This window comes from Larimichthys crocea, chromosome XVI, assembly GCF_000972845.2.
Source record: "Larimichthys crocea isolate SSNF chromosome XVI, L_crocea_2.0, whole genome shotgun sequence".
In the NCBI taxonomy this organism is placed as follows: Eukaryota; Metazoa; Chordata; class Actinopteri; family Sciaenidae; genus Larimichthys; species Larimichthys crocea.
The window spans coordinates 19542031-19566748 of record NC_040026.1 but is presented as its reverse complement, the minus strand read 5'-3'; the positions used below and the strand labels follow the sequence as shown (position 1 = coordinate 19566748).

At 41.5% G+C, this 24718-nt stretch overlaps 2 protein-coding genes across 4 annotated transcripts; one reads left to right on the top strand and one right to left on the bottom strand.

The window, feature by feature from the left end:
• Positions 1 to 1229: 1229 nt before the first annotated feature.
• On the top strand, positions 1230 to 5907 carry psmc5 (proteasome 26S subunit, ATPase 5). Of its 2 annotated transcripts, none has more exons than XM_019271971.2 (12): positions 1230 to 1361; positions 3270 to 3344; positions 3422 to 3491; positions 3584 to 3681; positions 3768 to 3824; positions 3903 to 4133; positions 4672 to 4798; positions 4888 to 5078; positions 5165 to 5263; positions 5351 to 5461; positions 5556 to 5642; positions 5737 to 5907. In XM_019271971.2, exons 1-12 carry the CDS (start codon positions 1245 to 1247, stop codon positions 5788 to 5790), a joined length of 1317 nt encoding a protein of 438 aa, XP_019127516.2. In that variant the 5' UTR covers positions 1230 to 1244; the 3' UTR covers positions 5791 to 5907. The 2 variants fall into 2 exon arrangements, with proteins under 2 accessions (XP_019127516.2, XP_019127517.2); XM_019271972.2 differs by having other exon boundaries at positions 1244 to 1361; positions 3273 to 3344.
• Positions 5908 to 5925: 18 nt separating this feature from the next.
• LOC104930395 (MAGUK p55 subfamily member 3) lies at positions 5926 to 24361 on the bottom strand. Of its 2 annotated transcripts, XM_019271969.2 has the most exons (20): positions 24135 to 24361; positions 16355 to 16523; positions 15610 to 15728; positions 15356 to 15433; positions 15176 to 15256; positions 14765 to 14902; positions 13998 to 14079; positions 13466 to 13551; positions 13305 to 13379; positions 12545 to 12741; positions 12383 to 12447; positions 11902 to 11919; positions 11670 to 11711; positions 9597 to 9662; positions 9230 to 9388; positions 9017 to 9097; positions 7417 to 7510; positions 7174 to 7282; positions 6613 to 6735; positions 5926 to 6521 (listed from the first exon to the last, which is right to left on the bottom strand). In XM_019271969.2, the coding sequence occupies exons 2-20, from the start codon at positions 16389 to 16391 to the stop codon at positions 6342 to 6344; spliced, it is 1830 nt and encodes a 609-aa protein (XP_019127514.1). In that variant the 5' UTR covers positions 16392 to 16523; positions 24135 to 24361; the 3' UTR covers positions 5926 to 6341. The 2 variants fall into 2 exon arrangements, with proteins under 2 accessions (XP_019127514.1, XP_010743474.2); XM_010745172.3 differs by lacking the exon at positions 9597 to 9662.
• Between the last annotated feature and the right edge of the window lie 357 nt (positions 24362 to 24718).

The following is a 24718-nucleotide window of genomic DNA, read 5'->3' as shown; positions in this document are numbered from 1 at the left end:
ATCTCCCAGGGGCAATTTGTGGTGCAACAGCAGAGCAACATAAACATAACATAATTATGAATGATAAATGAACAATAAATACATGTCTGAGCTGTTGAGAAGGCCTACGGCAACAAGAACAAAGGAGTTTTTATATCTGTCCTGCACTGTTGGGCGTACAAAATATGCACTAAAAAATAGATACGAGTGTGCTGGCACCTCTCCAGCTACCGGTTCACCCTCCATACTTTGGTCCACGCTGGACTTAAACCGACCACCCTTCTGTTCAAAGTCCATATGGATTATGCTACCATCACCCCTAAAGGTTAACACTGTATTTAAAGTCCAGTGTATAAGTCATCTAGTGGTGAACTTGCAGATTGCAACCAAGTGAAGACCCCTCACCTCATCACCACCAACCGCCGTTTTCCAAGCTAGAGCTTGCGTTTGGTTTGTCCGTTCTGGGCTACCGTAGCAACATGGCAGACTCCATAAAAGAGGACCCACTCCCTCTGTGGATATAAAAGTCTCGTTCTAAGGTAACAAAAACTCATAAATTCTTATTTTCAGGTGATTATACGGTAACAAAAACTCATAAATTCTTATTTTCAGGTGATTATACACTACTTCTGAGTAGTATATTCAATATTTAGCAAATAAATTCCATCTAAATCCCACAGTGGGCCTTTAAATTTGCTTGTGTTTGGTTTGTCCGTTCTGGGCTACCGTAGAAACATGGCAGACTCTGTAAAAGAAGACCCGCTCCTCTCTGTGGATATAAAAGTCTCGTTCTAAGACAAACAAAAACTTTTTTTCAGGTGATTATACACTACTTTTGAGTAGTATATATCATATTTAGCAAATAAATTCCATCAAATCCCACAGTGGACCTTTAAATTTAAGAAGAAGATATACTTTATTAATCCAATCAATGGGGAAATTCCTTTTTCACTCAATTTACATGCATTTTTAACCCCCAAACACACACACAGTACATGTACAAGGCTCATAGACATGCAAATGTGGAGAGAGATGGTGAAGTGATGGGCCAGCCAGTCAGGCCGGTGCCCTGCAGGTAGTTGGTGCCTTGCTCAAGGGCACCTCGGCAGTGGGAACCGGCCACTCTCTGGTTCCCAAGCCAAGTCTCTATGGACTGAGCTACTGTTGTTAAAAAATGATACATATGTTTGTATGGGTAAACTATCTGCTTTGTAACTGAAATGTATATTTATATATGTGTATGTTTTAAAGGACTGTAGGTGGCGATGTGCGCATGCCTGTCATATTATTTACCACCTCGAACAAGAAGCAGTTCCGGAAACCCGCCTGGTCCTGAAGCGGATGCTGGAGTTTCCAACATGGAGGTGGACGGTGTCGATCATGTAGGTGTTTCTTTTTTCTACCGTTTTTATTCGTGTTTTATCAAACTAACGTCGCCGTTTGACTCTTTTAGTCGAACAACTGCTTTTTTTTTTAAACGAAGCGAGGCGTGTTCTCCGCGTGTGTCCGTGCTGCTGATAGTAAAAAATAAAACGTGGCTTCATTCATAAAAACAGAGTTTTAGTTTCTGCCGGTTTGCTGTCTCATTGTAGCTAGCCTAGCATCGTGCTACCCGCTGTCTGTCAGCTGTAGCTTAGCTGGAGCTAGCTGGGGATGACTGTGCAGTCTGATCCGCTTCTTATCTTTGTTTTAAACCATGTACGAGTTTAAATAGTTTAATTAGTTTGATTATTACCGAGCGCGACTTCTTCTTAGCTCGTTAGCAGGTGAACTAGCCACATTAGCTTCGGTTGTCATGGAGAGCCGAGCTGAGCTGTTTCCAGTTTTTATTATTATCAGGCTGTTGTTGCACAAACTCAACAAAACATTAAAAACCTTTTTATTTATTTATCAGCTCCTCTGAACTCACCGGGCTCAGTCAGTGTTGACAGGTTACATACATCTGTGTCGTTACTTTAATGTGACTTTGTTGTAAAAGGAGATCATTTTAATTAATATATGTGTGTGTGTGTGTGTGTGTGTGTGTGTTTTATGCATGTCCATACAAATCTGAAGCTCGTGTTCATTTTAAACATGACTTATTATGAGTAATGTAAAAGTCTGTGAACATTTTAAATCGCTCTTGCTCTTGTCTTTAACAAAAATCATACTGAAAGTTATATTTTGTGTCTCATCTTTCTATCTATCTATCTATAAATAATATAAAAATTCAGATTTATCTTCTGGGTTAATTTTAATTTGCTGCCCCTGGATGCATCAATTTCCCTCAGGATCAATAACGTATCTAACAACAGTAGAAATATTAAAAAGATTAAAAAGAAAGAGAATCGCGTTTTGCCAGAGAAATAACCGTTTTAACAATTTATGCTGATTAATATATATATATCTGTAGATGTGACACCAGCAGTTATGTCCTTAAAGGTTCAAATGCTTTATTATGTCAAAGCAGTTATGTCCTTAAAGGTTCAAATGCTTTATTATGTCAACAACAACAAAAACACAAATCTTCCAGCCATACAGTCTTAGACAATCCTATAAATAAAATATAATATTTAAATGAAGCTTGATTGGCCCCCGTGCCATACTTTGGACGTCCCTGCTTTATGCATATAAAATATATATTTTTAATTATGAAAGTGCTAAAAGTATTTTATCTTATCCACCTTGTATGTTGTAAAGCCACTGAAACAAGTGAGAGATCAGTACAGTCTGTCTTGTCTCATCTTATCTTAGAACAGTCGACCATTTGAAAATTAAATCAGCAAAATGTGAAGAAATTTGGGAATATTGGAAAAGTTTATTGCTCCTAAACGCCCTTCTTTTGTTTAACTTTTTCTATTTTCTTCGCATGTTTTTGTGCTAAATTGAAACACCACACACCACAAACACACCACATGCTCTGTTCTGTTTATTTATTTTGTAAAAATTGTAAAGATTAGTGTATAATTTCATTTCAAGTAAAAAAATTAAGAAAATGAATCAGCAGAAATTGTTAAAATTCTGGCAAAACTCCATTCTCTGGTTTTAGCATCTCAAATATGAGAATTTTATACTGGATCTTTAATATTTCTACTGATACGTTATTGATCCTGAGGGAAATTCATGCATCCAGGAGCAGCAAATTAAAATTCACCTAAAAGATAAATCAAAATTTAAATTAAATGTGCAGGGATTAAAGATTTTTACAAATATAAAACTACATAAATAGCAAATAGAGATTAAAAAACTATAAATGAAATGAGTTCTTGGACATAGTAAGATGTTAAAGTTTGATGATGTCTTGTCTTTAGCAGATGGAGATGGGGGAGAGTAAAGGTGGCTCAGGTCTCCGGCAGTACTACTTGTCAAAGATAGAAGAGTTACAGGTGAGACTGCAAACTTTCATCCGGTAACACGTTTCATCTTCGTCCTTCGATCCTGATTTGCTTGTTTTTCTCCACAGTTGACGGTAAACGACAAGAGCCAGAATCTCAGACGTCTGCAGGCACAGAGGAATGAGCTCAATGCCAAAGGTACACGCTGCGACACCAGCGTGTTTTTAAAACAATATCTCACCTGTTCATTCATGGGTAACGATATTCAAGTTTCACTTTTTGTCTCTCAGTGCGTCTCCTTCGTGAGGAGCTGCAGTTGCTACAGGAGCAGGGGTCCTATGTAGGAGAAGTGGTTAGAGTCATGGACAAAAAGAAAGTGCTGGTCAAGGTAAGTACTCGTAGTTTGTAGCACACTACATTTTGATGACTGGTCGACAGATTAAATTTAATTACATATCTCCTCGTCATTTTCAGGTGCATCCAGAAGGAAAATTTGTCGTGGACGTGGACAAGAACATCGACATCAACGATGTGAGTATTATAGTTGTTGTCATCTTAATAATGGTTGTAAGTGAGAGTAATTAAATAGCTCTATTTGCTTTGCACCAGGTGACTCCAAATTGTCGCGTGGCTCTGCGTAACGACAGCTACACCCTGCACAAGATCCTGCCCAACAAGGTGGACCCCCTGGTGTCCCTTATGATGGTGGAGAAGGTGCCGGACTCCACCTACGAAATGATCGGTGGCCTGGATAAGCAGATCAAGGAGATCAAGGAAGTGATCGAGCTGCCCGTCAAGCACCCTGAGCTGTTCGAGGCGTTGGGAATCGCACAGCCCAAGGTGGGTGATTGACAAGTACTGGACTTTGTCCTGATTCTTGAAGAAGAGAGGTGAGGTGAGATGCAAATAGAAAAGGAAATATTTCAAGGCACACGTGGTGTCAGATAAAGGATTGTTTATTTGACCTTCTATATAGATTTTTGTTTATTCACATTTTGAGATTAGACGTGTGTTCACAATATAACTGCGTTGTCATCCTGCTGAAAAGACAGTACAAAGATTTTACTTAAAAGTGATATTTAGGGCTTGGACTACTAAATATTTTCACTTTTCATGATTCTAATTGTCATCCAGATTAAATGGTTGCTCTATAAAACATAAAATAACTCTTATATCCTGGAGCCTGAGGTGATTGTTCAATAGTTTTTGGTCTTGTTTTGCTCAAACCCAAAGACGTGACATAAAACAGCCCAATTAACTTGAAGAAGAAGAAATGTTTATCAAATATTAGCCAACTCGTTCAGCTCTGGTCATATGTTGTCTCCATCTGTCAGTGTAAAGATGGTTCTCATCCTCGCTTTGCTTTCACCGTGTGCAGGGTGTGCTGCTGTACGGTCCCCCAGGAACAGGGAAGACCCTGCTGGCCAGAGCGGTGGCCCACCACACTGACTGTACCTTCATCAGGGTGTCCGGCTCCGAGCTGGTCCAGAAGTTCATCGGAGAGGGTGAGCTCTTCTGTCTCTCCGATTAATCTCCTTTCTTGATTTACATTTTGTTACATTCTTGAGGTTAATTCCTCCCTCTCTCGCACCAGGTGCCCGTATGGTGCGCGAGCTGTTCGTCATGGCTAGAGAACACGCCCCCTCCATCATCTTCATGGACGAGATCGACTCCATCGGGTCGTCTCGTCTGGAGGGCGGCTCAGGCGGTGACAGCGAGGTGCAGAGGACAATGCTGGAGCTGCTCAATCAGCTGGACGGCTTCGAGGCCACCAAGAACATCAAGGTATGTCACACACACGTGTTTAATATCAAAATACTCAGAACAATATGAATTTCTGTTTTTAATCTGACTAAAATTCACTTTCTCAGGTCATCATGGCCACCAACCGTATTGACATCCTGGACTCGGCTCTGCTCAGGCCAGGCAGGATCGACAGGAAGATCGAGTTCCCCCCTCCAAACGAAGAGGTAGGCACTCGTACAGTATATCCACACACTTGTACCTGCTGATGTTTTTATTTTTAATCTGATCATATCTTCACCCCGCACAAACAGGCTCGTCTGGACATCCTGAAGATCCACTCCAGAAAGATGAACCTGACACGTGGCATTAATCTGAGGAAGATCGCAGAGCTCATGCCCGGAGCCTCTGGCGCTGAGGTTAAGGTAAGAGTCGGCTTGTTAAATGATATCAATCGGGTGGGAAATGCAGCACGCAGCTGGCCTTGAAGTGTAATTTCATTATGTGTGTGTCTTTTAGGGTGTTTGCACAGAGGCAGGGATGTACGCTCTGAGAGAAAGGAGAGTTCACGTCACCCAGGAGGACTTCGAGATGGCTGTGGCAAAGGTTTGTCTCACGAATCTGAACATGAAGCTCATTTTTAATAACGGATGTTTCTCCCCGTACCTGAATATTAAGCCTGTTCTTCTTGTCCCTCCAGGTGATGCAGAAAGACAGCGAGAAGAACATGTCGATCAAGAAGCTGTGGAAGTAAAAAAGGCCTTGTGTATTTCTTGCACACAATGCAAACATATGTATATTTTCCTTCTTTTTGTTTATGGTTTGTAATTGTTGCATAACTCATTCTAAAGTAAATGGTTTCCCCAAATAATGCCGGATGCCTCGTGAGTTGTTTTTCTGATTTAATTCAGACTTTCAGGTAACGGTAACATAAGTACATCTCCAGCGTGAGCAGATCTTCACAGTTATGGATGCTGGATATGGCACTAAACATTTTAGCTGCTATTACAGTAAACATCTCACGTAACTGATCATACGGGGTGCAGATCTTTAACTACGGCTTGCTTTAGGAACGCTGTCCTACATGCATGTATACATGCCCATCAGAGCTGTTATACTGCCTTTGTACACTGAAGAACCTAAAGTTCAGACTGATGGGGAAAGGAACAGCTTTCAGTCCTTGCAGATGTTTTATGATACTGACTTAGCCAATTTTCACAAGCCTGTATTTGTGGAATGGTTAGGACGGCAGTAAACGCTGGATCAGTCCTCCAACTTTGAAACAGTCGAGCTCCGTTAGGCATGTTAGCTCCTCAACCAGGACACGGGCACCCACTGAGGCTCCGTCTGCATTCTCTCCAGTACGACCTGGAGCTCAGCTAAGGCACTGGCTGGGTCTTCCTTCGTCAAGACGTAGTCCACCCAATGGCCGTAGCACTCGTCCATCCGCTCAGAAGACTGTTTCATTTCCTGTAGGTCGTCCTCCTGGTCGGCACGAGGAAGAAGAGAGGTTGATTCAGAACAGAACGCAGGCCAATAAACGTAAATCGTGCAAAGTCTGCATCATGTAACTCACTGTGATTCCTAAGCTAAGCGAGGAAGAGGAGCCAAGTGGTTTCCTTTGATCTTGATCGTTAATCCGAGGTCTTACAAAGATGATGTACGGTTTGAACTCGGCAGTGCGCAGAGTCTTCAGGACCTGAGTGTGAGGAGAAAACATCCATTTCACCGGGCAGCTGGAACAACATACTTATCAGTCACAATATTCTTGATCTGAATACCTTGTAAAAGCACAATTCACAAAATCTAATTTTAGTCTTAGAAGGTTATTAATTCACTAACAAATTCTTATCCTGACAAAAGAACCACCAGAAAGATCAGAGACATAAAACCCAGCAGTTACTTCTGAAAGTCTGAGAGCAGCCTTCAAACTAAATGCACTGAAGTCTTAGTCATGCTTCGAAGGGGACAAGTAAAAGCTTAACAACTCTAATTTAACTGCCTACAATTTGGCTTCTGTTCTGCGCTATTGAGGCGGATAAAATGAGATGACAATTATCTAAATCAGTAGTTTTATAGTGGCTGATCGAGAAAGGACGAGAGAGATCCTTGCATGTACTGAAGTTTTGATACTAACCTCTGGTTGCACATCCACCAGGCAGACTTTGTTTTGATCCAAAATTCTGTGAATGGACTCCAAACTGGTGCCATACAGATTATCTTTATACTCCCCGTATTCAATGAATCTGCAGAAACACAGCACCGTCACGAATTACGACAAAGAATTGGAGGCCTCGGTAAATCAATCTCTCATCGACAGCCTGCGTTCTTCTTGAATATATTCAGTTAAAAAATAAAGTGTTTGGTGTTCAATACTCACTTTCCATTTTGGATGTCGGCCTCGAAAGCTGCTTTAGTGATGAAGTGGTACTCGACTCCTTCTCTCTCGTGACACTTCCTGGCTCGAGTCGTGTCTTGAGAGAGTGGAAAGAAAAAGATAATTACTGTTTGGGGGTAACATTTTATAAAAGGTTACCAACACATGCATAACTAATGCATGAGTCATGATGAACACCCATGCATTTAATGATCCTCTGAACGCAGAATGTATTCACATCGAGATATGAAGTTGTTTTTATCAGACTGGTAACTAAGAAACATCTACCTTGGGTCTGAAATGTGATGACCTTTATGAAATTTGATGGCGTACAGTCAAAGATATCGACATTTCTGTCACATAATGCACTACTTCTCCCAAAAACAGTGTTGTAATTACAAATACTTTATTAGTTTCCTGTTTGTTTCTTTTGTTTGTGTTGTAATGACACAAAAAAGTGGAGAAAAAAAGCTGAATCTATTAATATTTTACACAAAACAACAAAAATGGAGCAGAGAAAATTATTTGGCACCCTCAACATAATATTTGGTAGCACAAAAAAAATGAAATCAGTCGGTTCCTGTAACCATTAGTGAGTTTTGGACCATCCTTATTTTGCCAACTGCTCCAGATCTTTCAGATTTGATGGATTCCTTCTCTTAACACCGTTTTTGAGATCTCTGCACGGGTGATCTATGGGCTCTCCAACACTTTGTCAAACCATTTTTTGGGTGATTGTCGTACTGCAAGACCCATGACATCTGACGGAGACACAGCTTTCTGACAATGGGCCCAGAATTCAATGGCAGCTTTTAGATCTCATAATGCTGTGCATACAAGTTGAAATATCCAGTGCCTGAAGCAGAAAAACAACTTCAAAACATCAGTGAAGTTTCGACTGGACCGCGTTCTTTCTTTTCTTGAAAATGTGAGAAGACTGTGATCTATGTAGTACTGAAATGTGGAGTTAGAGGGTTAAACCGTTTTCCCCCACCAGTTTTGAGTTCAGGATTTTTTCGGGCGGTCTTACATCATGGCTTGATTATAGACCGAAGCATCTGTCATTCTCCTGCTTGTTTCTGAGTTACTACACTTAGTCATACTCGCTACAAACTTCGGTAGCTGGCTTCGCCTTCAAACGTTAACGAAAAAGCATCTTCCATGGATGCCAGAATTTGAAAAACAGCTCTGCTATTTTGTTTAAACTCCCCATAAATGAAGTGGGTTGATTTTGTGAAGGGTAACCGCCAACACCCGCCTCTGCAGTGACCATTTTACACCGGCTAGCTTCATGAATTTTGATTAGAAATCACGGATTCATGAACAAACCGCTTCATCCTACCCGTCCTGCCATCATGCCCTGCCAAATGTAAATTACCTTGTGTGCTTATGTTATAATTAAATGATCCATTAACTAATGACATAAATGACTGAGTCACTGAGTTGAAGAGCGGGTAACAGGACTTCATGATCCAACCTACATTTAATCATGACTCTTTGGACTCTTTGGATATGTGGGGGAGATCGTGCGTGTGTGGTATATAATCATCTGCATCAAACACCAGAGCCGAGTATGAATATTAAAAACGGGGAAAAGACTTACGAGGCACAGCCAAACCGTAAAGTCGAGGGTTTTCAGCGATCACCTTCTGTTTGAGCTCAGTGATCCGAGCTCCAAGGGAACCTGTGAACATATAATCACTGAATAAATAACTGAATTATCCAAGAAGACCTTTGAGAAAACACCAGACTCTATACCGCACTAAATACTCCTTATACCATATAGCTGCTTCGGTGTCACAAGCAGTGAACGTACCTATCAGTACTATAAGTCGAGGCCTTTCACCAGGCCGGGGCAGATATTGTGTTACTTCTTCGTAAATCAGGAACTCTGTGTGATTGGCGTCAGGAGTTTGAGGCTCTCCAGGCGACCCCTGCCGATCTTTCCTGAGGCGGAAACTCCTGCGCAGGCCAGCTGTGGTCGAAGACAAGCAAACGTGAGATGGGCAAAAAAAATGGTTTAAATCACATCACCACTGAAAACGTCACATCTAAGAAATGTTACGAGCTTAATGAAAATACCAAACTATTTAAGATGTCTCCCTGAGAAATGGAAATCCCGTGCCACACATCACACAACACAGACACGCTTGAACAACACCGTTAGAAATCAGTAAGAGTACCTGAGTAAAAATCCCATGAGAAAGCATGGCCACAGAAGGCAGGGGCTGCCTTACTCTTGGGAGAAACTACAGCTCATATTAGACCATTTGTTCAGCCAGCTTAAATCTCATCAACAGAATGGAAGCCATGCATGCTGCGTCCACCGAGCAAAGCAGATTCAGCGTGTAGCACAATGAGATAAATGAGCTGCCATGGAGTGCCACGGAGACACTGTGAGAAGCTCGGTGGCTGTAGCGTACTGCACAAAGAGCCCACCAAGAAGTCCACGAGTTCTCAAACACACACAGACACAGAGCGAGGGCTTTGAGATACACCCACAGTGAACACACTGCCTCCAGATGTGTTGATGAATGCCGAAAAACTGACCGTTAAAGCAGACGTCGGGGCTATTTAAACCTTTACAGCTCAAACTGATCAGTTAAAAATCTGCTTCTGATGCTGATAATGTTTAGATTCGAGTTAATTCATGATTTGTGTCTGTTTTGCACCAAGCATGCCAAGAAAATAACAGAATGATGAAGCTTAAACACACCCGGCTCTGTGAGGCCATGCTTACGGACAGTGATGCTACTGTCCGCATGGTCACGGGAACATAACGTTACCATACAGAGGTTATTTTTACCATGTTAGCATGCGAACAAGTATGAACTTCTGAGTGAATAATGTCATCGTGTAGTTGTTGTCAACATGGCCATGTGGAATACTTGACTCTGATTGGTCAGATATTTCTGTATAGTGTCTATGAATAGCAGAAAGTTGCTATGGACGCAGTTCTGATCATAGAGAACCACAGTGGATGCATAAGGTCACTTTGAAAACAATAAAAATCATTTTTAAAATCAATAATTTGGGACAAATAATTGATTTCTCCAGTAAGTTAAGTGTGTAATAAGTAGGGTTGCAAAATTCCATGGGAATTAATGGGAATAATAAGTAGGGTTGCAAAATTCCATGGGAATTAATGGGAATAAACCGTGAATTTACAATATTAAAAAGGTTGGTTAAGTTAAATATAGTTGGAGGGAAAATATATTTTATCATAATCTTGACTAAAAACAACCAGATTTCATGCAAGTACACCTGAATATCTATGACATTCCTCAATCACATGCACACAACCACACTTTAGAGCCCAGAGCACAAGACTACGTGGACGACATAAAGTTTTGATGATATTGTAGATGAAATTTTCAGTTCAGTCTCATAAATTCACATTCAAAAGTCTCCGATTTAGAATATTTCCAACATTTCCATGGAAATTTACTGAAAATTTCCACCCCTTTGCAACCCTAGCAATAAGCGGGATAAGGTACAGCGAGTCGGTTAATTTTTTTGTGAAAATAAACCCCAACAGGGTGATTGAGAGATTATAAATCTATCGATTCACATATTTTAAACTCTTGAACTCTTGTGTTGTATTAAAGCTACACTGCATACTATGATACAATGATCAAAGATACACGTGTATAAGATTGAATAAGATTAAGATATGCGTGATAAAGTCAAGGTCGAAATGGCTTTCAAGGCACAACAACAAACCCACAGAAGCAGTCACATTAAGTGAAGACGAGCCAGCCTGATGAACAAAGTGCTGAGATTGCTAACTGAGCTGTGAAGACGTCTGGAGATCAGGTCAGATGTGAGGGAACAACAATATTTTCAGTGAATGGTTTTCAGTGTTTATACATAAAAGAAAGGGGCCAGCATGTAGGATTTAGTGGCATCTCGCAGTGGAGCCAGTATTGTAGGAACACGGTGGTTCATTCTAAGGTAATGAAAACATATTTTATATATTATATATTTACATTTCTACCATTTTCTGTAACTAGAGCCTCCTAAATCTGACACACTGGACCTTTAAAAGTTCCACGGTGAGGTGCTACATTTGGCACTGAAAGCGGATTTTAAGCTTTACACCTGTCTCAACCATTCAGTCAAAACCAAAGACAGGACAAAGCACTCCACTCGAGAACAAGTCCATAAAAAGAAGGGATGGATTAGCACACAGATTGAGCATGAATGTGATGTTGCAGCAGGTCGGTGTGTAAACTCGTCGATTGTGACCTCCTCACCTACGTCCTTTCCGTTCAGAGCGCCCTCGCTGTCACAGTCTTCTGTGGGACGACATGCAGGAAGAGAAGACGGGGTAAGAGGAAGGAGACGAGGCTGACGTGGACGTTAAATGCAGTGTCTAAGATTTTGAGGGGTCAAAGGGTAAAATTGTGGGAGGCAAATGTGACAAACCAGGACAACATGGAGTCAACGCATGGATGACTTTCTAACATGAGGGTTTGTACCACGTACCTCTCTCAGCACGATCATCTGAGGTCAGCAATGCAAGGGACAACACAATAATATTACAGCGGTTGTTCTGCTCTTCACACTTCTAGTGAAGTACACAACAAAACTTGCAAGTGTCACATCTAAACTGTGAAATCCTTCACTGACGTGCTTTCCTTCATCTACATCTCCAGTGTCCTTTGTGTAGATTTATTATCAGAGAAAATCTAGATAGACTTTTACCTTCATGGAAACAAAAAGAACTCAAACAACTTCACAAATGCGTCCTCCTACTGATTTTAAAACCACCGTTTCATTTTGCTTTCAAAATTGGATTAGGAAATGAAACGATGGATTACATGTGTGTTTGTTTTTCCAGAGATTAACCTCAGATCCACTGTTCTCCTTCCATGATCTCTCTTCCTTTAGCTAACACATGCTTGTATCTGTAGATCTAAACTTCTTGTGCATTTAGTAGTTTATTGATTTGATAAAACAGGCTTACATGTAGGAGCTTTGGGGGACACGGGGGTGGGAAAAGAGCCCATTTTCATCCTGTATCTCAGGCGCCTGGGAAGAAAAAACAATTGGAGGTAAGACTTATTTTTCAAACCCTACACATAAAGGCTTTAAAGAGTTATTTCACAGCAGAGCTGATGTTGACTACCTCTCCTGGAACTGTGTGGAAGGGACGAGGGCGGCGCGCAGGTTGCAGTCGCCCACCCTCTTGGCCTGCCACCAGGTGGCGTCCTCCTGGCTCACAACCTGAAGGATGTCCCCCCTTTTGAAGGGAAGTCCTGCCTCTTGGCACGGCGTGGCCTTGTCCTCATAGGGTGTGTAGTCAAACAAAGCCCGGAGGTAAACCTTCAGGGAGAAGGAATACTCTGTTGATGATGATGGAATAAATTCAGACTTCGCTCCCATCAACAACTTTCTGAAACACAATATTCGATATTCACACTTTAAACTGGAGGTGAGAAAGGAGCCAGGGTTTGAAACGCTCTTCTTTTTTACATTCCTGACACAAACATTTCTTTTGAAAAACGCTACGAATATCTACCGAGAGAGAGTGACTGAAAATCTGATCGAGCATAGCCCGGCCCTCAGAGGTGGACTGTGTTACTTTGACAGAGCCGGGCTTGCTGTTTCCTCAAGTTTCCAGTCTTCATGCTCAGACAAACCAACTCACTGCTGGCTGTAGCTTCATATTGAACGGATGGATATGAAATTGGTATCAATCTTCTAATCTAACTCAGTAAAAAAAAGCTCTCCTATCAAGAGAGATTCTGCTGTTAATAAGATTATCGATGAGAATCTTCAATAAAAACCAACAACAACAACAACTTTAATTAGAAAAGTTATTCAATCAATCAATCCAGTAGACATCTTTTTAAAGTTTTGATTGTTTGTTGTTTGTGAGTCCTCACCCTGCTCTCCTTCAGCTTGTCTTCTTCTGCAACGGCTGGAATAATTTTCAGCGTGATGGAGCCCTGTGACTGGGACTGATCAAAAACATCAGAGCAGCATCGTCACCCACAGTAATCAAAAGAATTAATCATCCAGATTCTGAACTATTTTTCCTCTTTACCAGGATCTGACTAATTTCATCCGGCCTTTTGTGAGTTATCAGGTTTCCGTTGACCTCTCGAAGCTCGTCGCCAACATGCACCAGCCCTGGAAACACAAAAAAACACAGGTCGACTACAAAAACAAGCAAAATCCCAGTTTGAGTAGTTACCGCTAAAACAGTGTTTTCAGTGTATGAGGCTCAGATATAAACCCCCAAAAATTAATTTTCCATTGGCACAAAGTCAATCTCCATGGCAACAGTGAGGAGCCAACCCTGTTTCGTAATCTCAAAATATGCAATCTCGTGGCTCTAATCTCAAGGATTTGAGCTCTGTTGACAGTTCAGGGGGTTACACGACGTAATCTCCTCACCACTCCGTCAATAAGCAGAGATAAGAAAGTCCTGTTGGGTGGGAAGTTCACACTCTAAAAGCAGGACAGAGATTTTACTTTGCGTCAGTGTTATTTTCCGTTTGCTGCAGCTGGGCTTTCTTGTATTTTTAGTGAAATAAAACACAACTGATGTTTGTGGGAACACCGTTTCGCCTCACCGCTGCGGTCGGCTGCTCCTCCTCTCATGATTCTGGCCACGATTACAGCTCCCGTCGCCTCGTCCCTCCGGATAGTCGCTCCCTGGTGGAAAAGACACGACGACACGTTTCCAAACACAGAACTACTCTTCGGTTCACCGAACTGATGCGATCTGACGGCTAAAAAGCTCCTAGTCGTGTGCCGGTTGGTGGCTTTTCCTGGAAAGATCGATAACCCGTCGAGTCAATGTCAAAACTCCAATTATATATATATATATAAGCAGTGTGTATGCAAGTGTAGTATGTTGGGTGAATGTTGCTTTTGCGACATCGCCTGCACACCTGATCACATAGAAAGGAAAGCCCACAGAGGGGAGTTACAGGTGAACAGCTGGAGCTGGAACAGTTTTCCAACCAGCTGTGACTGTAGCTTCAGTGTATACACAGCAGAGTGGTATTGAACTTCTCATCCAACTCATAGCAAGAAAAAAAACCCAGCAAGTTTATCTTGCATCAAACCTCCAAAGCTCAGATTCAGTCCCCTTTAGATAAAACTGTACTGGGTTTTGATATTTAGCTGCTGGTGTCACTTCCGCAGGTGTTTCTGACAAGTTAACACCAGATCTATTTTTCGTCCTGCTTGCTTGAATGGATTTTTTTTTTTTCCACATGGAGACACACATTCACACCCTGGAGCTCTCTAAAGCCTCAAAGCTGCTCCATTAATGTAAATGAAGTCTTAAAGACTCACTCGAGGGGCATAAGAATAGCATCTATTCAAGCCTCACCAGGGGCTCCTTGTTCTTCACCAGGCGAACGATCTTGACCGACTCCTCCTCCAGGTCATCGTCCAGATCTTCCGGCAGCGGCGGCAGCACCGGGTCAAAGTTCTTTTGGGCCACTGTGTCGTGGGCTGACAGCACTGCCTTAAGATGATACACAGACCAAATAAACAAATAAAATGAAAAAGGAGGAATTCTTTCTTCCTGAACCGCCATGTCTTCCTGCTCCCCAGAAGGCCGATAAATTGAAAATAATCACTTGATAAGAGTAATTAGGTGGTGCTCTCTGCGTCTAGGGGACAGGTGGGATGGTGTACAGACAGCTCTGTTATGTAACAGAGCAGCTCAGGGTGAAAACACTGAGAAGCAGCGACATTAAAAAGAGACAAAAGACAATATATGTATATACACGTGTACCTTGAGGTGAGGGGTACTCAGCAGGAGAAGCAGTTCTCTCTCATCGTCCTCCAGCGCTCCGTTCTGAAGCTCTTCTGCCAGCTGAATGAGGAAACCAATGTTTACGTACACTCTGTATTTAAAACGGCAATAATATTCTAGCATCCATGCTTCAGTTTGGCTTTGAAAGGTTGCACCTACATCCGCTGCCAGACAGGAGGCGCTGTGCAGAACTGGGGTCGGACTGTGTTTCTCATACTGCCTCAGTTTGTCATGGATCTGTGACGTACAACAAACAAATACAAAGAGTGACTTATTCACATGATATTTAGTGATTTCTGAGGAATCAGCTGATTAAATTTAGGTGAAAACCTTTATACATATACATATACATCTATACAGACATGATAGAACATGCATACAGTATAATACTCAAGTCATCACTTCTGCTGTACCTTCATGAGGTAACCAAGGCTCTTCTCACTGAACACATCTTTGAGGAAGACCAGGTCCTCTTTATGGTTTGCATCAGGGTGGAGCTGAGAGGTGAGCAGGGCCAGAGTCTCATGCAGGCCTGTTAATCATAAAATCCAATTTCTACCATGTGCAAAAAATAAATAAAACTGAAATGGATGAAAACAGGAGCTCTTTTCTCTCTCTTTAGAAATGCATCATTCAACTGAACATGATGGATGTGTTGTTTAGAGATCATAATAGAAACCCGAAAACACATCTGTACACCAACAAAGGCTTTTGTCCTTTTCCCATCACAAGAAACGAAATTAAAGTCTCTTGAAATCCAAAACATTTTCTCTCTCTATGTCGTGAAGGTTCTCAGTCATCCAAAGATAGACGAAGGGTTAAATCAGTTCATTTATTGAAGAAGCCTCTTGGTTGAGACGTGAGATGCCTTCACAGATCTACAACCAACTCCAGTTGCCCCAGATTTAACATTTCTTGAAGGGTCACCTTCCTTCCAGATCTCACTGAAACTAACTCATTTATTGCTGTTTTTTTTTATGCCAGCTTCCATCCAAAAAAGGATTGGTCTGGGATGAAACACACGTGGTAATCTCACTGAAAGCTTCTTTTTTGGTAAAATACACTCCGGCTTTATTGGCACATGAATTATTCATAAGCATTCATATATAAAGCATCAGAGGGAATGAAGGAGTAGCTCGAGCATATGTTTGGCTGTACCTGTGCTTGCAGACACGACGGGCATGGCTTCAATCATTCAGAGGAGGCAGGAGGGCGCAGAAAGGGAGGAGAACAGGGAGGGAGGGAAAACAAAGCTCGATGGCGATTTCCCTCCACGGGAGTCCTTCTGTTCCTCACGCACGGCCAAGGTGAAAAATCACAAACACAGCTGGGAACGAAAGCACAACACACCGGTGACAATATGCATTTTTAAATCTAAGATTGTCCAAATTTAGAGATTTCTCGGACGTCTTTACCTAAAATTACAGATTTATTTGCACTAAATGATTCAATCATTTACAACAACAAGATTTTATTTCATTGCTGGCTGCTGCAGCAAACAAAGGGTTGTTGCTGCAATCACTGATGAAAAAGATGCCAACAAATGCATCTCAGTACCTTGGAGCTCATAGTTACTCATTTAAATTATATCTAAGTGTAAATAGAAAAAATAAAAAAACACAGGCAGCCGACCAGCCGTGCTTTGACAGTGATGAATCAACCCATTACTGTGCTCAAGTTTCAGTCTAATTAATAACTGCTCTCATTACTGAGGCGTTAATTTCATTTCCAACCGTGCGACTCTCAAACTTGGGGAGGAAAGCGAGGTCAGATTACGCTGATCACTTTTGTCCAATGGGAGCCTTCGCCTCGTCCGTCACTATGGCAACCGTACAGTATTGAAAACACGTTTCGATTTCGAGCGCCTCGCAGATTAGATTAATTAAACCGTGTTTGTGTTTGCCGTTCGTGTGCAGTGAAGCGTGTGGCTTCAATCAGGCGTCGATGGAAGATTTTCATTATAATTATTTTTTCTTCATTAGGTTCTAATCTTCTCTCCAAACAGCTCTGCTCGATAACTACCAGCGAAGACGTGGCTTAAGTTTTCACTTGTGATGTCGATAATAAAATGTTTAGGAACAATTTTGATAATCGATTAATCGTTTCAGATAAGACAGAATGAAACTTTATTGATCCCAGAAGGCATCGTGCAGATCAAAGTGGCATAGTGGACACAGTATATAGGTCAACATATCAGCCATGGACAGGTGAAGCGATCCGATCATGGCACCTGTCTGTGGGTGGAATATATCAGGCAGCAGGTGAACATTTAGTCCTCAAAGTTGATGTTAGAAGCAGGACAAATGGGCAAGCGTCAGAATCTGAGTGACTTTGACAAGGGCCAAATTGTGATGGCTACACAACTGAGTCAAAGCATCTCTGAAATTGCAGCTCTTTGACAGGTAAGCACCTGTAATGTTCTGGCTGATCAGTGTATTTATATTAGTAAACTGGTTCTCAAACTATGGTGCGTAAAACTCTGGTGGTACATAACTTCCCTCTCGTGGTATGAGAGGAGTCTAAAGTATTTGCTCAGAATGAAATAAATTAAAAAACATTAGACTATAAAAATACAATATTTCAATTGAAACTTAAGATCAAGATCACTGGAATGTTACTTAATTTAGCATTTTCTGAAATATTTTTTCACATTAATACATGCAGCACATACATCCATGATTAGTTACGAGCTAAAACGTCACAGCAAAACAGTAAAGAATAGTTTAAAAACTGCAATGGTGGCTCCAAATGGGGAAAATAATAGTTAGAGAGAGAGACAGAGCGCGGATCAGGATCTTTTTATACCAAATTAGCCCTCCTAGCAATGACCTCTGGGCTCAGCAGGTCATCCATCAATCAGAAGATGGGCTGACTCCTCCGGTCTGCATGTCAAAGTGTCCTTGGGAAAGATACTGAACCCCAAATTGCTCACAGTGTGTGCACGTAATTAGCTCCTGAACTGATGTGCAGCTGGCACATGCCAGTGTATAATTATGTGAATGAGATATGTAGTGTCTCATTGACACACAAATGCTATATGTGCATTATGTGGACTCAATAATAGTCTTATTTGGATTAAACCTCACGTGTAACGTGTCCGTATGGCTGCTGTATTTTAACGTCTGGCATAACGGTGCTACTTGGAGAGCTGAATATTTTCTGAGATTGTACACGGTGTAAAAAAAGTTTCAGAAACATCAGATTAGTTTGAGTCATTGGGCCAAAAACGCCTGTCAAACATTCTGAGGATTTTATCTTTTTAATCTTCTGCTGCCGTCATCAGCATTAGTAAAATAAATATCTTTGAGTTTAAGACAAATTGTGAATAATATAGACAAAAAAAGATAATAGAAGAATAATCATTAATAAAAACAAATTGAAACCCAAAAGCTTATTTTATTATATGTTAGAGAATAACAGGAGGATATCTGTCTCTGGACGATGCACATTTTTCCCTCAGCTGTCAGGACACAGATGCCCGATCTTCAAAATGATTCACATTGTTAATTAGCGGTCACTGCAGTATACTGTGTGAAGCGGTGGTATATTCTTCACCTGCTGTGTACCTGCTCTAACCTCAGAGCTGCTCCTTGAGGTGCTGCCTGTGTGGGTGGGAGGCTTTGAGCAGAACAGACACGTCTGTGGGAGGGTCGCGGTAATGAGATGCCAGGTGAAAGTGGTGGTTTTTGAATATTCTCAGTCTTCAGCCTACACATGTCGCTTTACTACCTGCGAGCTGATGGCAGCATCACGTCCACCTTTGGCATAAATGCTACAAACCAAAATGAGCATCGAACAAAAGAAGGATTTTATTTAGACGGTCTAGACATTTCATTTACCTCCACAGAACAAAGCTTGTGTAGCAGCCACATGTTGCATGTTTAAGAATCAGAATTTACTCAGATATAATGATGTGTTTAATGTAATCTGAACAAGCGGTAACCTGTTCATGGCTGTGAAGTGAAGCCAATGCAGAAGAGCCAAAAACTGCAGTTCCTCAAACGTCCACTTGATGCTGGCTCCAGAACAAGTCAGTCTCCATAAGCCCCCAAGGTAAAAAGTTCACAGCAGAAATAAACATGTTTACAGCCTGGTACAAAAAACAGTTTTGGTCTCTATAGCTAATTTCCCCGTTCATGACAACTGTACTGAGGGTGAATTTATATACAACTCACCTGTTCACATTATCTTAAGGCCACTAGACAGATAGCGGCAACGAGAGCCACCACAACAGCGTTTCAGAAACCTGTGGACGACGTCACGGATACGACGTCTGTGTTTTATACAGATTATGAGTAAACCTGCCAAACATCAATATTTTAGCATCGTCATTGTGATCATGTCGATATGCATCCCAAAATCCTGATGGACTGAAGCACGTCAACAGAAATCGCTCTCCATCACTTTTACAGGACAAAAAAAAGGTTACTAACAAAAAAGGCACAAACTCTTGCCTGGACTGGAAGTCTTGTGTTCTATGAAAGCAAAAGTTTTTCCTTTTGAGATGGAAATTACAAAACAATCCTCTTTTCTGGGTCTTTGTTCGACAGCCACAGTTACCACGAACACTCGCTTTGACGTCCATGAACAAAAGCCGGAGGCACCTGAACAGCGTGTTGGCAGCCGCAAACCCCTCGTTAAAATTTATTTACTGTTAAGGCAGATAAAAAAGTCCAAGGATTTGTCTATGAACACAACACAAGAGATTTTCTACTGTGGTATCTTCAAACAATCACCAATTTTTCTTCTCAAATATTCTGCCAATTTGATAAAAAAACTGTGATTTACAATTGTCTTCCATTCATTCTTTGTTATTTTCTGTCACTTCATGGTCACATTTTCCCCTGGTGGGCTGGTAAAAAACAAAAACATACCAACCACTGTTTTTTCTCCAAGCTATAAAAATTCCTCAAACATGATTGAAGGCAGAATGGCATTGTGCCAAAGTGGCAATTAAGTAAACATGCACAGCACAAACAGAGCCTTTCGTTTAGCTGGTTTTCTAAAACGTAATGCATTCAAATTGTGTCTTAGACTGCTGAGCGGTGATGAAAAGCAAGCTGCTCTTTAAAACGAGCTGTCACACGTTATAATCGACGATCCGCACGTTCCCATTGTGCCGGAGTGTTGTGCGTCAGCAGAAAGCGGATGCTGATGGCATCGTTACAAACAAGTGGCAATAAAATTACCCCTGGAAGAACAGACCGTGAATCACCTGTTTACGTCCCTTCGTTTAGCATTTCATGTCACATTTCACTGCTTAAAGGGAGAGTCTGACATTAAATGAGCACCTCTTAACACATCATACATTCATACAAATACATAAATGTAAAAACAACGCAACTTGTGAATTCATGAATTCATTGCACCCGGTCAAGAAATAGTCCAGACATAACTCTACATCTACGATTTTCAGGTTTGTACCCACAAGGTAAACAGGATATAATGTCTTTATTAATGAGCTGGTAGGTGTACAATCTTCCTAAATCTGAACTATAATTATAGTATAAATCCTTCGCTGCTGCTCCAACACATTACGACAGATAGACCAGCATCACCGCTTTCTCGTAATTACACGATCCTCTCCCCGTTGACCTCTCTCCACGAGTGACTCTCAATCAGGCATCGATAATAATATACTGGCAGATTGATTCGGTCTAATGCTGCTGCACCGCCATCAGCATGTCGGTCTGTCCCTTCGTTCACTCGCTCAGCGGGGGAATTGACAAAATAGCACTTAAATCTCCTGTGCAGGCATCCCAGGCACGATCTCAGCAAACATAAGCCAAAGTTTTCAGGTTTGTTTACCATCAATATACAGAAAATATATGAAATATGGAGGCTGACAAAGAAATACGCAGCATCTGAGCCATTAAAATCAAATAAATGTGGTTAATCTCATTGTTAACAAATCAATACATTTATTATCTTCTTTAAACGAATGTCGATTTGGCCGTTGGCATTGAGAAAACTTGGTTCCAACACCAAAGCTAACACTTCTGGGGTAAATCCTCTGTGATTCCCTTGCACACTTGGCCCACCACGTTCCTGACCTTCTTTCTCCATCCATCCGACCCTCTCTAATTACAAGAGGCTGAGAAGAGCTTAAAAGGCGACATCTTTCTGTTTTTATTCCCCTCTCTCTCTCTCTCTCACACACACTCACTGAATCTATCATCTAAATACTTAAGGTTCCCATCAGCCATATGGTGGTATTATCTAGCCTATCCTTGATTTGGGCCGGCAGCGCTCGTGGATGTGTGCATCACTGAGGATTTCAATGAATACAATGACGGAGATTAGAAAGAGCTGCTAGATTAGAAGAAAAACTGAATAGCAGGCAAGGATGTAGCAGATGATAGGAAACGGATGTTTTACGAACTGATGTTGCATTTTTAAATAACCGACTGATCATTTCAAGTAATTTATCCAATAACATGCAAGTTTCTGCTTTTCTACTGTGAGGATTTGCAGCAGCATGGCGACATGATGATAACATCACTTTGTCGTTTGGTCCACCACTCTTTGACCTTTGCTTTTTAACAGGTGGGTGCTGTTACAGGTGGGCTTTGTCTGAGCACCCAGCCCGCTTTAGCTCCACGACTTGGCCCATTTTTTTGGGTTAGCCACCAGTCGGCTGACGTCACGGATACGACGTCCATGTTTTATACAGATTACGGGTAAACCTGCCAAACATCAGCACTGTAGCATCATCTGATCAGCTCTTTGTCTTGCAGACAAAATAAACAGTCGAAGACATCCTGAGCTTTGGAAACTTACGTTGACATTTTCTCTGCTTTTTAGAAACTTAAATAATATTAGTTACTGTTCAAATTGATCCCTTACTTTCATGCACAGTTTTTGTTGTAAAATCTCCTACAAAGAGAATCAGCCTTGTCTTTTGTGTGAGACATCGATGGCAGGTTAAAAATATTATCAACCTTTTTATCCTGGCTTCATCTTCAACTCACGAGTGTGAGTTCAAGATTTCAACAAACCTCAGGTTTACTTAAAATATTATGAAAGCAATTAAATATATAATACAGAAAACTGCTCGACCTTGTCAACAGCTCTTGTTTGCTACTACATCTAAAAGGCTCACAGGTATTGTTGATGTACCCCACCTTAATAAGACTGCATAATGTGGAGGGGTCTCCATGGCAGCGTAGTAAAAACTGTCAGCTGTGACTTCTTTATTGTTTCTTTTATTGGATTTCATGTTTCTACTCGTGCTTCTCTCCCGGCTGCTGCTGCTCACACGAGCGTGCCGGATCATAACGTTTGGTATTCACACGCCTCTTCATGTTATCATGGAGCACTGAGGTTTATGATTGACAGTAAATTCCTCACGGATGCTGCCGTCTATGCAGCTTTCCGCCGGTTAACTTCGTCCCTGGTGTGACCAGATAGATAATTCATCCTGCTACTAAAACCAGACACAGGCACGATCCACGTCGAGTACACTTTATCATCCCTGACATCGTGTCCAGAAACTTAACCTTATGTCATCTCCGCTCACGCTCACACACACACATACATAACATACACAAACGACACCTGTTTGCCAGACTCATTTGCTGTTGGACCCGTCCCAAGAGAGAGGGGCGAGGTCGGGCAACACACACACACACACACACACACACACACACACAGCCGATGCCATCTGCCCGCCGCTCTGTGTGTGTGTGCATTAAAGTGTAATCCATCCACCACCTATGATGCCACCCACATTATATTCCAGTGTCTGCTGCCTGCTGTGCATTTCTCAGGCGTTTAAATTCTCATTTCAAAACAAATATTCTCTGATTTAATAATTGAAAATGGTGAAAAAACACCAATCATTGCTGAGAAGAGTGCTTTGAATGTCTTATTTGCTCAACCAAAAAGTCAAAAAACTCAAAATATATCAAGTTTATAATGATATAAACAAACAAAAGCAGCAAATTGTCTCATCTGACTGGATTAAACACATTTGACATTTCTAAGAGCTGATGCTGCTGGAAGAGAACTTTTGCAGCTACCTCGGGAGAAACGCTGAAAATAAAAACCTGTAGTGCCGAAGAGGTCAGAGGAGCCAGAGAGCTTTTTAAGAGGCTTATAAGAAGAACATCACTCCACCAGCACACCGACTCCGAGACACAGCGGCAGGACAAAGAATCACTTAGAGTGTGGGGAGATTGAATTTGGCTTTGTGCTGGAGGTGAAGAGTACCTGGCTTTTTGTGTGTCTCTTTCTCAAGGCAGGGAAACTTCACAATTCCAGACAGCCCAGAAAAAAAAGAGGAGGACCTTGACATGATGGTTGATGTAGCGCCAATATGGCTGGTCAAGGAGCCAAACATTAGAGGCTGGAAGATGATGATGGGTTGTCCCATTTCCAGTCAATTAAAATGGTTTATTTACATTTTGTTTTACACAAATTAAAGCCATAAAATAAAGAGGATAAGTTCATACCTCACTGCCTCTGGTTGGTGCACATTTTTCTTTGAGTTTTTGTTTACCCTGACCTTCACTGAGTCTGCCCGGCTCTCCTGAGAGTCAATGAAGCCACAAAATCTTGTCCTGGCCCTGCAGCAAAGCGTGACCAAGTCCCAGCTGAAGGCCTTTTTTTTTTCCCCGTCATCCACCTTCTTCCTTTGAATTCATCACCAGGAGTCATTCAACCAGCTCATGTGGTCTCTGATGGTGTGTATACCCTCATGCATAATTGTCTCCCATCAGCTGACAGTCAATCACAGGTGATACACGCCCCTCATTAACATGCAAACACTTATAATTCATAAACAACAACAATAAAAGAACTCATGCACAGAAGAAAAATCTGTGTGTGGATTAACTCCAACCTGACTGTGTCTAGTCACCTCTTTGTCACACACACATGCACAGAGGTAAAGATCTGCACAGAGTTGAGTCGGTGCACGTTAGAGAGCGTCTTTTACCTTGCTGAGGCTTCTGCTCGCTCCCTGAAAGCCGTCACCAGTAACACCAGTAACACCAGTAACACCAGTAACACCAGTGTGCCCTCCACTCTCTCTCTCTCTCCCTCTCTTCTTTCTGTCTGTATTCCTGCCAGTCTTCAGCTGACTGCCACACATGAGCTTTTATTCCTCTGCTCCATCCAATCCATCCCTCAGTGCGCCAGCCTCCCCTTCCCCCTCTGTCTCTAGATCTGTGCTGCCTTCAGGAGCCGCTCGTAATCTCTAACATCCATCAAGATTAAAGCTCAAAAAAAAAAAATAAATAAAATTAAGAGGGTGAACATGAAAGGACATGTATATTAGGCAGGTTTATTTATTTTATTTTGGTAAATAGAGTTTTATATTAGGCAGGTTTATTTATTTTATTTTGGTAAATAGAGTTTTATTATTTCAGTTATGCTGTGTTCACGGGTTTATGTTCTTAATTCAGGGGTAAGGAGGTAGATTAATCCAACGATAACACAGGGTGATTGCTGACTATAAAAGTTTTAATTTGTTGGAAACAAGGGTCCATAATATGCAGTTGTTTTGCCATATTTGTGTGT